Here is a 14823-nt window from a genome sequence, read left to right as displayed (position 1 = left end):
TGGCAGCGGGGATCCTCAGTTCTGACTTTTGAGGCTTCTGTGAAGCCCTCAACCCAGTTTGACTCTGTTTCCTACTCCCCTCCCCATTTTTTTTTGCCCCATGTCTGCTTCCAATCCCCTCCCCCTCCCCTCTCTGGCCTTTCTTGACCCTGTTGCACCCATCCCTGTACCTCCTTTCATCCTTCCCGCCAGTGGGTACCAACAAATGCCGAGTGAACAATGGTGGCTGTAGCAGCCTGTGTCTGGCCACCCCTGGGAGCCGCCAGTGTGCCTGTGCTGAGGACCAGGTGTTGGACACAGATGGCGTCACTTGTCTGGGTATGAGGGGCCTGCTTGGGACAGGGGCAGGGGCAAGGAGCTGACCCCACAGAGAGGGCAGAGGGGGCTCCAGGGTTTCACTCAAAAATTAAGGGGGCTAAGGAGGATCTTGTAGGGCCAATGGAAAGCAAGAGACAAGGTTGAAGACCCAAAATATTAGAACAGGGGAACAGAGGGACTTAAGAGTATGGGAAGATTAGGGGAAACTGACTGGCATGGTGCTACATACTTGCAGTCCCAGCAGTTGGCAAGCTGAGGTAGGAGGATCACAGGTTCAAGACCAGCGTGGGCTACCTGAAGAGACCGTATCTAGAAAAGACAACAAAAATAAAGATTGTGAAAATCTAAATGAGCAATTATACAGCTATGGAAGAAGAAAATATTCAAAATTCCTTTTAACTTTAATTCCCCATTATTAAAGTAAAATAACAGTATTTCAAAATAGTGAAAATTAAAGAGGAGGAAATAATGTCCAAATCTCACCAATGAACACTATCATAGTATTAGCATGTTGATAAACTGCATACCAGTTTTGTTTTCTAAATGGCTTATATTGGGGCGTTTTGTTTTGTTTTGTTTTGTCAGTCATGGGGCTTGAACTCTGGGCCTGGGCATTATCCCTGAGCTGAAGAGCTCAAGGCTAGTGCTCTACCACTTGAGCCACAGTGCCACTTCCAGTTTTCTGGTGGTTAGTTGGAATAAGAGTATCATGGACTTTCCTGCCTGGGCTGGCTTTGAACCTTGATCCTCAGATCTCAGTCTCCTGAGTAGCTAGGATTACAAGAGTGAGCCACCAGCACCTGGTTTATATTGTTTTTGTTTTTTTTGTTTATGGAAGTACCAGGGCTTGAACTCACGGCCTCAAACACTAGGCTTGCTTGCCCACTATTTTCACTCTACCACTTGCACCATGCCTCCAGACCTACTTTTTCTTTTTTGTGCTGGTACTTAGGCCTCAAACTCTTACTTGGCTCTTTTTGTTCATGGCTGGTGCATGAGCCACAGCTCTACTTTCAGTTTTTGTTTTTGTTTTCTGAACTGGAAATGAGATTTGGATTTGTCTTGCAGGTTAGATTCTAATCGTGATCAGCCTGAATGACTAGGATTATAGGCATGAGCCACTGGGCATGTAGCTATACTGTTTCTTTCTTCTTCTTCCTTTTTTTCTTCCAGAGCTGAGGACGGAACTTAGAGCCTTGAGCTCACCAGGCAGGCTCTCTTCTGCTGAGCTAAACCCCCAACCTCTATACTGTTTCTTATACAACTGTCATCAGGCTGTCTATAATATGTCTTTTGCAGGCTGGGAAGGTGGCTCAGTGGTAGAGCGCTTGCCTTGCATACATGAGGCCCTGGGATCGATTCCTCAGCACCACATAAGCAGGAAAAAAAAAGCCAGAAGTGGTGCTACGGCTCAAGCAGTAGAGCACTAGCCTTGAGCTGAAGAGCTGAGGGACAGTGCCCAGGCCCAGAGTTCAGGCCTCACAACCGGACACCCCCCCACCAAAAAAAAAAAATGTCTTTTGCAAGCCAGGTGTGGTGGCTCACGCCTGTAATCCTAGCTACTCAGGAAGCTGAGTTCTGAGGATTGTGGTTCAAAGCCAGGAAAGGCCGTGGGACTCTTATCTCCAATAAACCACTCAGAAAACCAGAAGTGGTGCGGTGGCTCAAGCAGTAGAGAGCTAGCCTTGAGCTGAAGAGTTCAGGGACAGCACCCAGGCCCAGAGTTCAAGCCCCGTGACCAACAACAAAAAATCTTTTTCCCCTTATTTTCTTATTGTGTTATTTTTGTTCAGTTTACTTTTTGAAGTACTGGGGATTGTACCCAGAGCCTTACACATGTTAGGCAACAACTCTACTACTGAGCTATATCCCTATGCCCTTATTACATTATTTTAGGTAGCCTAATTTTTCAAAATTAAAGTGGGGTCTAGGATGTAGATTAGAACCTAAGGCCTTGGGTTCAATCCTTAGCATCACAAAAAATATTTCAAAATTATGATAAAAGTGGGTCATGTTTATTATAAAAATAAATAAATACACAGTAGAGAAGAATATAAAGGAGAAAATACAATCATCTCAAATTCTACCTCCCTTCAATGAACACTGTTGCCATTTTGGGGAGTGTCTTGTCCTCCCAAACATTTCTTTGTGCATTTACTTTTACATAAATGGAATTGTGCTGCACATGCTGTCCTGCTTTTGTCTCTTGGCAGTACATCCTGAATACATAAGCAGCATTTGTAATGGCTAAACTATGTATCATTTCATAGATGCCCATAATCCTTACTATTCAGGAAGCTGAGATCTGAGGATCCTGGTTCTAAGCCAGCCTGAGCAGGAAAGACTATGACTCTCTTATCTCCAATTGACCAGCAAAAGCCAGAAATAGAGCTATGCCTCAAGTGATAGAGTATGAGCCTTGAGTGAAAAAGCTAAGAGAAAGTGCCCAGGCTCTGATTCAAACCCTAGTGCCAGCACATACACACACACACACACACACACACACACACACACACACACACACACACACACACACACACACACACACACACACACACACACACACACACACACACACACACACAAAGTAGATGTTCCATGATCTCCCCAACTGTTTGTCTACTGTTGGATATTTAGGCTGTTTCCAATTTTCTGTTAGGATTGTAGCCAACATTTATGGAACACCAGCTAATGTATGTCCTGGCACTGTTAAAAATATCTTCCATACTTAGGAAATAAATATTCCTTAAACATCTCCATAGGGAAGGCACTTGTTATTGTCCCCGCTTTACAGATGAAGGAACTGAGGCCCTGAGTTCAAGCAGGAATTGAAACCTAGGAAGTCTGAAGAGCCCCATTATTCCTCATGTTGTGCTATTTCTCACGTCCCTATCCCTTCCCACATTCTGGATGGTTTGCTCACCAGAGTCCCAGGAATGGAAAAGGTTTGTGGAGCTTAGGTCAGTGTCCAGCTAAGAGTGAGTGGCTGAGGTCAGTGAAGGTGAGCATGTTGGCAGAAGGAGTTAAGAAACTGAAGAGCCAGGGTACATGAAGGATCATCTGTGTGGACATTGAGATCATCAAGAACTGAGCCAGGAGTGACTTTGGAACAAGTGCCACTGAGCCAGGAGCTACAAGCCCTATGGAAGGAGAGGGTGCTTTAGTCCCTTGAAAGTCAGCACTGGTTTTTTGGGAAGCACAGGTGAAGGTAGCCAGGAAGCAGTAGTGAGAATCAAGAAGGAAAGTCATATACCAACATCCAGGTCTAGCGGTCCAAAGGACAGGGGAAAGAAAAGAGCCACCCAGAAAACCCATGACAGGTTTCAGACATTAGAGAAGGCTGAAGTGGGTCAGAAATAGAAAGTACAGCTGAACGACAATGGCTCACACTTGTGATCCTAGCCTCTCCAGGAGGCTGAGATCTGAGGATAGCAGTTTGAAGCCTGGGCAGGAAAGTTCATGAAGTTCTTACCTTCTCCAGTTAACCAGCAAAGAGCAGAAGGTGGTAAACCACTACCCTTAAGCAAACAAACAAACAAACAAAAAACCCCAACAACCTAAAGGACAGTGCCCAGGCCCTGAGTTCAGGCCCTAATACCAGCATGGAGGGAGGGAGAGGATGAACAGGAAGGGAGGAGTGGGGAAGAAAAACTATAAAGCTAGAGGAGAGCACAGGAACTGACACTGGAGTGCTGGCTGCTTGGTTACTGATGTGTCCATGTTAGGGGTAAAGCCTGAAGAGTTCTGGGTCCTCTCCTTTCCTCTGGGATCAGTGGATCTGCAAAAGAAGAAGTCTAGGGCATTCCTGGACCCAGGCGGAAAGGAGGGAGTCTCTGAAATGACTAGGTGTTGGGGAGCAGACCTCATGGACCACTGCTTGGCAGTGATGTATGGGGCACATGCAAGTACAGAATTTTTTGGAGTTGAATAAGCATCCACATGCTGCTTGAGAAAGAATTGCAGCTTCTGTTCAGATAATTGGTTCACACACACAAAAATCTGTGCTAGGAAAAATTCCTCTGTGTATTATTAACATACCATTAAGACATTAACAAGGTAGAGGAGCCTTAGCCCCTGTCCCATGGCCTGGGTCTGACCTTCCCCCTCATACTCCTGTGGTGCCCACAGCGAACCCATCCTACGTGCCCCCACCCCAGTGCCAGCCGGGCGAGTTTGCCTGTGCCAACAGCCGCTGCATCCAGGAACGCTGGAAATGTGATGGTGACAATGACTGCTTGGACAACAGTGATGAGGCCCCAGCGCTCTGCCGTGAGTCACCCCCACCCCCAGTCAGCAGCAGGCAGGGCCGGGGGCTCAGGCAGCCTCCAGCCCTAGCTGCTTAGGCCCCACCCTCTCACTAACCCCTGATCTGCCCCACCCCCACCCCCAGATCAGCATACCTGCCCCTCGGACCGATTCAAATGTGAGAACAACCGGTGCATCCCCAATCGCTGGCTCTGTGATGGGGACAATGACTGTGGCAACAGTGAGGACGAGTCCAATGCTACTTGTTCAGGTTTGGCACAGGGGCCCAGGAGACCGGGACTGGGCCTGGGGAGACAGAGGGTACTCTGGAGGGTCCCCACTCCCCCATTAGAGGAAGCATTCCTTGCCAGGGCGGGGCTTACAGGGGGCAGGACACAACTCAAGACTAGAGATGAGAAGTGATGCAGGTTGGAGGAGCCTCTCCTTGGAGACTACCAGAGACCCCTTAAACTATGGAATAAAGCATTGGCATGTACCATATAGAACTGTAGATGGGTTTAGACCCAGGGGTTAGAGAAATAGTCGGGTATAGACCTATAATCCCAGCGCTTAGGAGGCAATGGCAAGAAGATGGAGAATTTGATGCCAGCATGGGCTACACAGCAAGCTCCAAGCCAACTTAGACTACCTAGTAAGACAGTCTCAAAAAAGGGGGGGGGGTGGAAGGAAGGAGGGAAGGAAGGAGGGGAAAAAGGCAGACAGTAAGAGGCAGGTCAAAGATAACAGGGAAGACGAAACATTACAAGGGCCTGGATGATGATCACTCATACCTGCCCATCCTTCAGCTCGCACCTGCCCACCTAACCAGTTCTCCTGTGCCAGTGGCCGCTGCATCCCTATCTCCTGGACCTGTGACCTGGATGATGACTGTGGGGACCGCTCTGATGAGTCAGCCTCCTGTGGTGAGAGAGGCTGGAAGGCCAGGCTGGGCCTGGGGAAGTGAAGGCCTTAGGAACATGCCCTGGGTAGGACTGGAGAGACCCAACGCCTTACTACCTGCTTGGCCCTGAGCCAGTTACTTAGTCCCTGTGGCCTTGCTGAGTTTTGTCTGTGACATAAGCTAATAATAGCACCGCCATCCTGGCATTGATGTCTGGCTCAGAGCACTCATGCACAAAAGGCCGAGGGTCGGTGTTGGTGTCTGGGAGGGGTGAACAGCAGAGTTCTTGTTGAGCCCAGGGCCTGCCCTCCCCTCTCTTTTCTTCCCCTCCCCTGACTGGCTAGGCTCCTAGTTGTGGGAGAGCCACCTGTGCCTGCCTGCTTAGCCTGAGGTTGCTGTGTATTTTTTTTTTCTTTTTGCTATTCCAAATATACTTAATACTGATTTTTAAACATGAGTCCTCCTTCCCCCCAAAGCAGCTACATTGTCTTTGAAATTAAGCAGAAAAAGCCAAACCGATACAAGTGACAAATATGCAACAAATTCATTTCCTTTCCCCTCCCACGAATCCCCCATCACTATCATCATTATGATCATTATCATCGTCGTCATTTTGTATCTAGATTGCATATATGAACAAAAATATGCAAGACTTGTCTTATCTTGCTCAACATGATGATCTACAGTTCCATCCATTTTCCTGCAAACAATATAATTCACTCATTATGCCTGAGTAATACTCCATTAGGCATATATATCATATTTTTAAAGTATCAATACAAGCCTGGTGCTGGTGACTCATACCTGTAATCCTAACTACACCAGAAAACTCAAAGTGGTGCTGTGGCTCAAGTGATAGAGCATTAGCCTTGAGCTGAAGAGCTCAGGGACAGTGCCTAGGCCCAGAGTAAAAGCCCCTTAACTGATAAAAAAAAAAAAAAAGTATCAATACACACATTAAAAAAAAAACTTATCAGTAGTTGGACATTTCATTCTTCACAAAGACTGAAACCAATTTTTAGGACAGTAAAGAACTCGAAATTCTCCTATTATTAATGATTTATTTGTAGATTATGTAGCAACTTTGGGATGCTGTGTCATCTCAAGGGCTCTACTCAGCTGCTCTTTCTTCTTGACAGCTTATCCCACCTGCTTCCCCCTGACTCAGTTTACCTGCAGCAACGGCCGATGTATCAACATCAACTGGCGGTGCGACAATGGTAAGGGTCTGCCTTCCTTCACCCGCCCTGATTCCTAGGAATCTTGGATCAGGAGGGAAGGACTTAGAACCAAGCTGGGGCTCCACCCTGAAACCCTTGTGGGTTGGCAGAAATGAGAAGGATGCAAAAATACCCTTGGGGGGACCAAGGTGAACAGAGGGGGCACACTGCCCATCGCACATTTCTCCCCTAGGCAGGGCCCAAGCTACCCACTCCCCTGGCAGCCCTCAGGGACAGGCAAAGATGAGTGAGAACAAGCAGAGGGACAAAGCAAGGAGAGTGTAGGTCCAACTCTCTTTTCCCTGCAACCCCCAATTCCTGGGGCCCCTGGTGTGCGCCCCCCCGCCCCAGCCTCCAAGTTCCAGGGTCAGGAGCTCACTTGGCAGTCAGCCATGGACCAGGTGATGTCAGTCTTGAGCATTGCGTGTGTCTGTGTGGGCATGTGATCTCCGTGTGTGCTGTCTTGGCTCCGTTGTGTCTGGGGTGGTTCTGTGTTGTAACATGTTGTCGCAGTGGCTCCAGCTCTGGTTCTCGTGTGAGGATGGGTTGAGTCAGTGCAGTGCCACATTGCCCTCCTCCATGCCATGTCTCCAGTGCCAATGGTTGCCCTGGCGGTTTCTGTGTTTCAGAGAAGGATTGTGGGGACGGCTCTGATGAAAAGACCTGTCCTGAGCCTGCCGGTCAGTGCATAGAAGCACATGCACCATCACCCCAGAGCCTCAGCTGGCCTCAGCCACCCCTGGGGCCCTAGGCCCCTGTCCCAGAGTTGCTAGAATGTGAAGGAAAGCAGCAGAGAGGGAAGAGGACACCACCCAGGAGAAGAGAGGGCAGAGAGGGCAATGAGAAGAGGCGAAGGCAAATCCAGTTGGAAAAGGGGCAGGGACACATCCCTTGGGGAAGTGGGGTGTCTAGACTGCAGTTTTCCCAGGCATCCTGTGGATGTGGAGGGCAACCCAACACCCCCTAATCTTAGGGCCTAGAAGGCAGGATGCTAATTCAGCCATCTTCAGAATCTTCAGAAAAGGCTCTGACCCTCCCAGCCACAGACAGGTCCCTATGAGCCAGCACCCAGGACAGGTGCCTGACAGAAACCAAGCTTAGCACAGGGCCTAATGAGGCCCTTCCCTGCCCAGAGAGAATCTGACCTACCTCTCTCCCTCCTGAACCAGAGAAGCCCTGCTTGCCTGTCCCCCAAAGCAGTCAGACCCTGTCCACATTCTCTGCGACAGTTCCTTCCCCTGCTCACCCCCAGCCTTTCTGAGACTCAGAGAGTGGCCCTCCTGGAGCCCACCTAACTCCCCCACCCCACCCCACCACGTGGGCCATGGTGCATGCTGCAGTCTATGCAGTTTCTGTGTCTTTTCTGTTTGTTATTTTCTCAAGTGGGGGGTGGTGTGGGCTGTGGGTGGGAATGAGGAGGTGGAGGGGGTGAAGCTGGGGTCACAGAGAAGGCTGCTCTGCTCACCTCCTCCCTGCCTTTCCCCTTCTTCCCTCCCCTCCTCCTAGACAATGACTGTGGAGACAACAGTGACGAGGCTGGCTGTAGCCACTCCTGCTCTAGCACCCAGTTCAAATGCAACAGCGGGCGCTGCATCCCTGAGCACTGGACCTGTGATGGGGACAATGACTGCGGGGACTACAGTGACGAGACACATGCCAACTGCACCAACCAGGGTGAGCCCCCTGGGACCAATGGAGTGGGAAGAAGAGTGCTTGGCCCAGCCTTCTATCCACTGTGTGCCTCCCCCCATCTGGGAACGGATGAGATAAGAGATGGTACAGGATGTCCTTCATGAAGACACTGTCCTGGGTCCTTCATGAGATTACAGTCCTGTTAGAGAGGGAGATGGCCAACAACTTTGCCACACACAGGGCTAAGATCATGGACCTTGCAGTGGGGTGGCCTTGGCTTTGGGCTCCAGCTCTGCAACTTATTATCTGAGTAGCCTTGGGCAGGCCGCTTCGTCTCTCTGGGACTCTGCAGAGTGGGGTAATAATAGCACTGACATGGGATTTAGTGAGATCATGTTCTAAGAGAGCTTGGCACAGGAATATTTTTCCTAAATCTCCTGAAAATAAGGGTACGACAGGTAGGCGTGAGTACTCAGGTTCTAAAGGGGAAAGGAACTAGCCTCTTGAGACTCCTGATGCCCAGGCTTCATTTCCTGGAGGATACAGGCCTCCTCCAGAGATGTTGGCTGATTATTAGCATGGAAGGGTTGCCTAGCTTCTAGAAGAGTCAGAAATGGAGGGGATTGGCTAGGCACCTGTGGCTCACTACCGTAATCCTACCTACTCAGGAAGCTGAGATCTGAGGATCACAGTTCAGCCCTGGCAGGAAAAGTTCGTGAGATTCTTATCTCCAATAAACCACTAGAAAACTGGAAGTGGCGCTGTGGCTCAAGTGGTAGAGTGCTTGCCTTGAGCTGAAGAGCAAAGGGACAGTGCCCAAGCCCAGAGTTCAAGCCTCACGGCCAACAAAAACAAAAAGGAGGGGGTTTTTGGTTTTTGGGTTGTTTTTTTTTTTTTGAGGGGGACTGTGGTCCTGAGCTTGAATTCAGGGCCTGGGAGCTGTCTCTGAACTTTTTTTTTTTTTTGCTCAAGAAGAGTGCTCTACCACTTTGAGCCATAGCTCCACTTCTGGCTTTTTGGGTAGTTAATTGGAGAGATGAGTCTCACAGACTTTCTTGCTCCAGATAGCTTCTAACCATAATCCTGTGATCTCAGCAACCTGAGAGTATAGGCATGAGCCACCAGCACCTGGTGGCTTTAAGTTTTTTAAATACTATAAGCCAACATCTTTCCACAGGCCTTATCTAGCACATAAATTACTAGTTTACAGCCTCTGTCTGATGGAATTAAGGTGCAATTCCATGTTAAGTAGGACAGTTCTGAGCAGCATTGTGTACCACTATGTACCCTGCCTGAGAGAGGCCTAGGAGAGTCATAGGAGGCTCAGGAACAGCTGGGTGCTGTGGCTTATTCTTGTAATCTTAGGTACTTAGGAGACTGAGAACTGAGGATGGGGCTCAAGGCTAGCCTGGGCAAGAGAGACTCTTATTTCTACTTAACTAGCAAAAAACCAGAATTGAAGGTGTGTTTCAAGTGGTAGAACTCCATGTTTGAGCAAAAAATCTTAAAGGACAGCACCCCACCCAGTACCATCACCAGAAAAAGGGTGGGGGGAAGAAAGATAAACAGGAGGGCTGGGTTGTAGCTCAGTGGCAAAGCACTTAACATCCTCGGTTTGATCCCCAGTACCAAAAAGAAAAGACAAAAACAATACAGTTTAAAAAGAAAGAAAGAAAGAAAAACAGGAGGCTCAAGAAACAGTCACTGAGTCTCTAAAGACTCTGAGAAGGACTGAGTGACAACAACAATAGGTGATGTCTTAAGGATGATTCCCTGGAGGCTGTGTGGTATGGTGAGCAGTCTCCAGGGCCTTTGGATGAGCCAGGAAAACCTGGACAAGTATTCTCTGTGAAATGAGCCAATGAGGCCAGGCACGTAGCATCCCCGGAAGCCCTACTGGTACTGATAAGTATGGTTCTGAGTCAGGATGGCCTGGGACCCACTTCCAGAAGGAAGTTTAAGGAGTGGGTTTGAATGGGACCTTAATGAGGGATTGGCTTGTGGATAAAGGGGAGGCGGGGAGGGAGGGAGAGGATTCCAGGACAGTTGGAGGTGGCCTGGAGATCACGAGTTAAAGACTCAGAGGGGAAACTGAGCACTTTTGAGTGATGGTGAGGCCAGACTAGCCAGTCTGATGAAGACTCATGTAGGGACAGTGGCAAATCAGGTTGTCCCCTGAGAGTGCAGAAAGGTTCAGGCACCCCAAGGAAGGAAAGTCAGCTTTGGAGGCTGCTGCTGAAGGTGCAGGCATAGGCTGAGAGTGCAGCCATGTTCATGGGCAGACGGGTAGAGGAGTCCAGTACCCAGTGGCAGCCTGGCAGGGAGGCTCGGCCCAGTGCCCGGCCATCTGGGCTATCACTTGGGTGGCACTTTTGCAATGCTGCTAGCCTCCGGAGTTAGCTCCTGTCGATGGAGTAATCTTAATGAAATAGCTTATACCCAGCCCTGACCTCAGGCCTGCACTGGCTCTCTGCACACATGGAGTAAATACCAAGCCCTTCTTCGTGGCCCCTCCCTGACCTCCCGCTTGCACCCCTGACACTCACCTCGCCTTCACTGTGCTCCAGCTCCATTGGCTCCATGTGCTTGGCATAATCCTGTGATTATGAGCGGCTTTGCACTGGCTGTTCCCTTTACTGAGAATGTGCTTCCAGAGACCCTTGTGGCTTGCTCTCCCTACTCGGAGGTCTCTCCTGACTCTCTTAGATAAGTGTCATCCCATCAGCTCCAGCCGCTACTTGCCTCTATGTCCAATCTCCAAGCATGTGTCATTACCTGCAGTTCCATTCTGGATTGCTCTCCCCACACTAGTATTTGGTCTCCACAGAGGCAAGGACTTGGTCTTGATCACTGCACTGCCAGCACCAGAGACAGTAGCTGGAACTTAGCTAACACATAAATGTTTATGGAAGCCAGGTATCAGTGATTCACATCTGTAATCCTAGCTACTCGGAAGGCTGAGAGCTGAAGATCGTGAAGTCAGCCTGGTCAGGAAAGTCTATGAGATTCTTTTTTCCAATTAACCAACAAAAAGCTAGAAGTGCAGGTATGGTTCAAGTAGTAGAACACCAGCCTTGAATGAAATGGCCAAGTGAGAACACAAAACCCCTGAGTTCAGCTCCAGTATCATCCCACCCTCCAAAAAAAAAAAAGTTTGTAGGATGAATGGAGGAATGCTTGGCCAGTTGAGATCTGAGTGTGAAAGAGGGAGATTAGAGATGGTCCTGGATTCCTTGAAGGATAAGGCATAAGACTCTTTGGGCCTCTAAGCTCACATCCAGGCTAGGCATAGAGAAGGGGGTAGGGAGACTAACCCCGATCTTCCCCTCCCTCCTGTAGCCACAAGGCCCCCTGGTGGCTGCCATACTGATGAGTTCCAGTGCCGGCTGGATGGGCTTTGCATCCCCCTGCGGTGGCGCTGTGATGGAGACACTGACTGCATGGATTCCAGTGATGAGAAGAGCTGTGAGGGAGTGACCCACGTCTGTGACCCGAATGTCAAGTTTGGCTGCAAGGACTCAGGTGAAAGGAAGGGTTGGAGAAAACAGAAATGGGGTCACCTGGGTAGGAGGAGCCCATCTTGAGAGCTGTGACAAAGAGACAGCACTTCTGCAGGGATGGGGACACTGTGACACAAAAGACAGCACAAGAAGGCTTATGCACCAGCCATTGGGAAAGGCGTGGAGGAGCCTATCCAAGGGACTCTGGGAATCAAAATCCTGGCCAGAATTGAGCTTTAGTACCTTCTTAGTTCCCTATGTGGGTTTGACAGAAAAACCCTCAGGGAAGCTGGATGCTGGCTACTTGAGAGGCTGAGATCTGAGGATCTCAGTTCAAAGCCAACCTGGGCAGGAAAGTCCATGAAACTCTTATCTCCAATTAACCACCAGAAAAACTGGAAGTAGAGCTGTGGCTCAAAGTGGCAGAGCACTAGCCTTGAGCAGAAAAGCTCAAGGACAGTACCCAGGCCTGAATTCAAGCCCACCACCAACAACAACAAAAAAAGTCTCAGGGTTCCTAGTGGACCCCAGACTTGGTCCCTCAAACTGTACCCATCCCTCAGCTCGGTGCATCAGCAAAGCATGGGTGTGTGATGGTGACAGCGACTGTGAAGATAACTCAGATGAGGAGAACTGTGAGTCCCTGGCCTGCAGGCCACCCTCGCATCCTTGTGCCAACAACACCTCGGTCTGCCTGCCCCCTGACAAGCTGTGTGATGGCAATGATGATTGTGGAGATGGCTCGGATGAGGGCGAGCTCTGCGGTGAGGCCCGGGCAGGTTGGGAGGGTCAGGGACATGGGGGGAGAGGGGGGAGTTGAGACCAGAGTAGGACTGTGGGGAGACGTCTAGGAAGAGAATCGGGGATCACCTGAAGTTGTCGCCGACAGCTTGGGTTGCAGTGAATTCTCTCCCACTTTTATGGTATTTACTCCACAAAGCGGCCCTGTGAGGTGGGGACCACTCTGTCTCCATTCTACAGATGAGAAAGTAGAGGCACAGAGAGGTTACATCGCCTGCTCCAAGATCACACTGCTCCTAAAGCATCATGCAGACAGTGTGGTGCTCCCCTGCTGGTTTGGCAGAGGCTCAGGTTGAGGACTGATGATCTCACAGGTTTGGAAAAGAGGTTTAACTGGGCTCTCAGCCCAGGTAGAACTTGTCGTGAGAACAAAAAGAGAGGAGGGTACCCATTCAAGATCCAAACAGAGGAAGTTGAGAGAATCCCAGAGTCAGGAAGAGCCATAGGGTGGCACTTGGGGCAAGGAGTAGAGCGACCTTACTGCCTCTGACCCCTTGGAAGGGGAGCAATGGGAAATAAGGTCAGCTGGGACTGGCTGAATGACCCTTGGCCATTAGGCCACAGGTTCAAAGTGTGTCAGAGGATCCCGGGGTGGGACATCTCTACTGCTCTAAATCACACCCAAGTCAGGAAAGTTCCAGGAAGAGGGACTATACCTAAGAACTCTGCCAGAGAGGAAGCAAAAAGCTGGGGTCCCTGTCATGGACCAAAGAAGGGGCAGGGAAATAGAGACAAGAGAGATAAGAAGAATGGAAGCAATGGTCCCAGGCATTGGTGCTGGGACCCCAGCCCTGGTCTGGAAAGCACTGGGGCAGAGGCTTGGTAGGAATGGGGAAAATGGGAACTGTGGGCAGGACACCAAGACTGCACAAGACTTGAAGCCCAGCAGGCCCATAGTCTTGCCTCCTCCTAGATCTTGACCCTTGCCTATCCCCTGCCTGTCCTCCTCCCTCCCCCAGACCAGTGCTCTCTGAATAACGGCGGGTGCAGCCACAACTGCTCAGTTGCACCTGGCGAAGGCATTGTATGTTCCTGCCCTCTGGGTATGGAGCTGGGCCCCGACAACCATACCTGCCAGATCCAGAGCTACTGTGCCAAGCACCTCAAATGCAGCCAGAAGTGTGACCAGAACAAGTTCAGCGTGAAGTGTTCCTGCTATGAAGGCTGGGTCCTGGAGCCTGATGGCGAGAGCTGCCGCAGTCTGGGTAAGATGCGGAGGAGGTTGGCTGGGCAGGCTAATCAGGCCTAGGCCTGTTTGAGCCAGGCTTGGGTGGCCAAATGCCAAAGGCTGAGTTTTCCATTCAGGCCTCAGAGCCAGAGCCCACAGAGACCCTGGACGGGGTAACACAGAGGCGGCAAGCTCCCCCTCACTGATCACATCATGTCCTTCCCACCGTAGACCCATTCAAGCCATTTATCATCTTCTCCAACCGCCATGAGATTCGACGTATTGATCTTCACAAAGGGGACTACAGCGTCCTAGTGCCTGGCCTGCGAAACACCATTGCTCTTGACTTCCATCTCAGCCAGAGTGCCCTCTACTGGACTGATGTGGTGGAGGACAAGATCTACCGTGGGAAGCTACTGGACAATGGAGGTGACTAGCTAGCTGTGCCTGGAATTGATGCCAGAATTGCACACAGATGGGGCACTTGGTCACTTAGGGCCACAAACCCAGATCCAGGTGGCCCCAAAGCAGAAGCCTTGGCTCCCCATCCCCCATGTTCCTGTTAATTGGTCTAGATTTTGCTGTGGGTCTGAGAGCCCGATGCCCCGTAATTATCGTCAGCAGAGCTACCAGCCTGATAATTAACAAAATGATCAGCCTTTCTTTGGAGTGGCCTGGAGCTTGGCTCTTAAGTGCTGGAATTGTAAGCTTGAAAGGAAAAAGCCATGTGGGGCTGGAGTACCTGGGCCTTTGGTCCCACGGCAGCTATGATGGCAATATTGCACACCTGCTGTCCACCGGAGCACTAGGGAACCACAGTTGTGTGGTCAAGGAGGGTCCCCGGTAAGTTGGCTTCCAAGCAAAGTCTCAGAAGAGGCACAGTTTACTAAAGGAGGCTGGGCTGTTTGCAATAAAGGAAAACAAAACCATCTAAAATGTCCATCAATAGGGGAATAAGTAAGTAAATTATGGTAATATGCATACCATGCAACAGTGTCTAAGGTAATAAGGTACATGCAGATATTCACATGGGAAAAT

At 49.9% G+C, this 14823-nt stretch overlaps 1 protein-coding gene across 1 annotated transcript in view; it reads left to right on the top strand.

Moving 5' to 3' along the window:
- Positions 1–14823, top strand: part of Lrp1 (LDL receptor related protein 1) — a 91173-nt gene that overhangs the window by 37601 nt on the left and 38749 nt on the right. The window contains exons 15-24 of the mRNA XM_042699157.1: positions 193–318; positions 4447–4587; positions 4709–4834; positions 5370–5486; positions 6604–6684; positions 8191–8358; positions 11656–11838; positions 12380–12580; positions 13577–13822; positions 14017–14214. Coding sequence (XP_042555091.1) covers positions 193–318; positions 4447–4587; positions 4709–4834; positions 5370–5486; positions 6604–6684; positions 8191–8358; positions 11656–11838; positions 12380–12580; positions 13577–13822; positions 14017–14214 — 1587 coding nt within the window. The remainder of the gene's footprint in view (positions 1–192; positions 319–4446; positions 4588–4708; positions 4835–5369; positions 5487–6603; positions 6685–8190; positions 8359–11655; positions 11839–12379; positions 12581–13576; positions 13823–14016; positions 14215–14823) is intronic.

Source organism: Dipodomys spectabilis, unplaced genomic scaffold (assembly GCF_019054845.1).
Source record: "Dipodomys spectabilis isolate Male_0828 unplaced genomic scaffold, ASM1905484v1 ptg000234l, whole genome shotgun sequence".
NCBI classification, from domain to species: domain Eukaryota; kingdom Metazoa; phylum Chordata; class Mammalia; order Rodentia; family Heteromyidae; genus Dipodomys; species Dipodomys spectabilis.
This window is presented reverse-complemented; position numbering and strand designations above follow the sequence as displayed.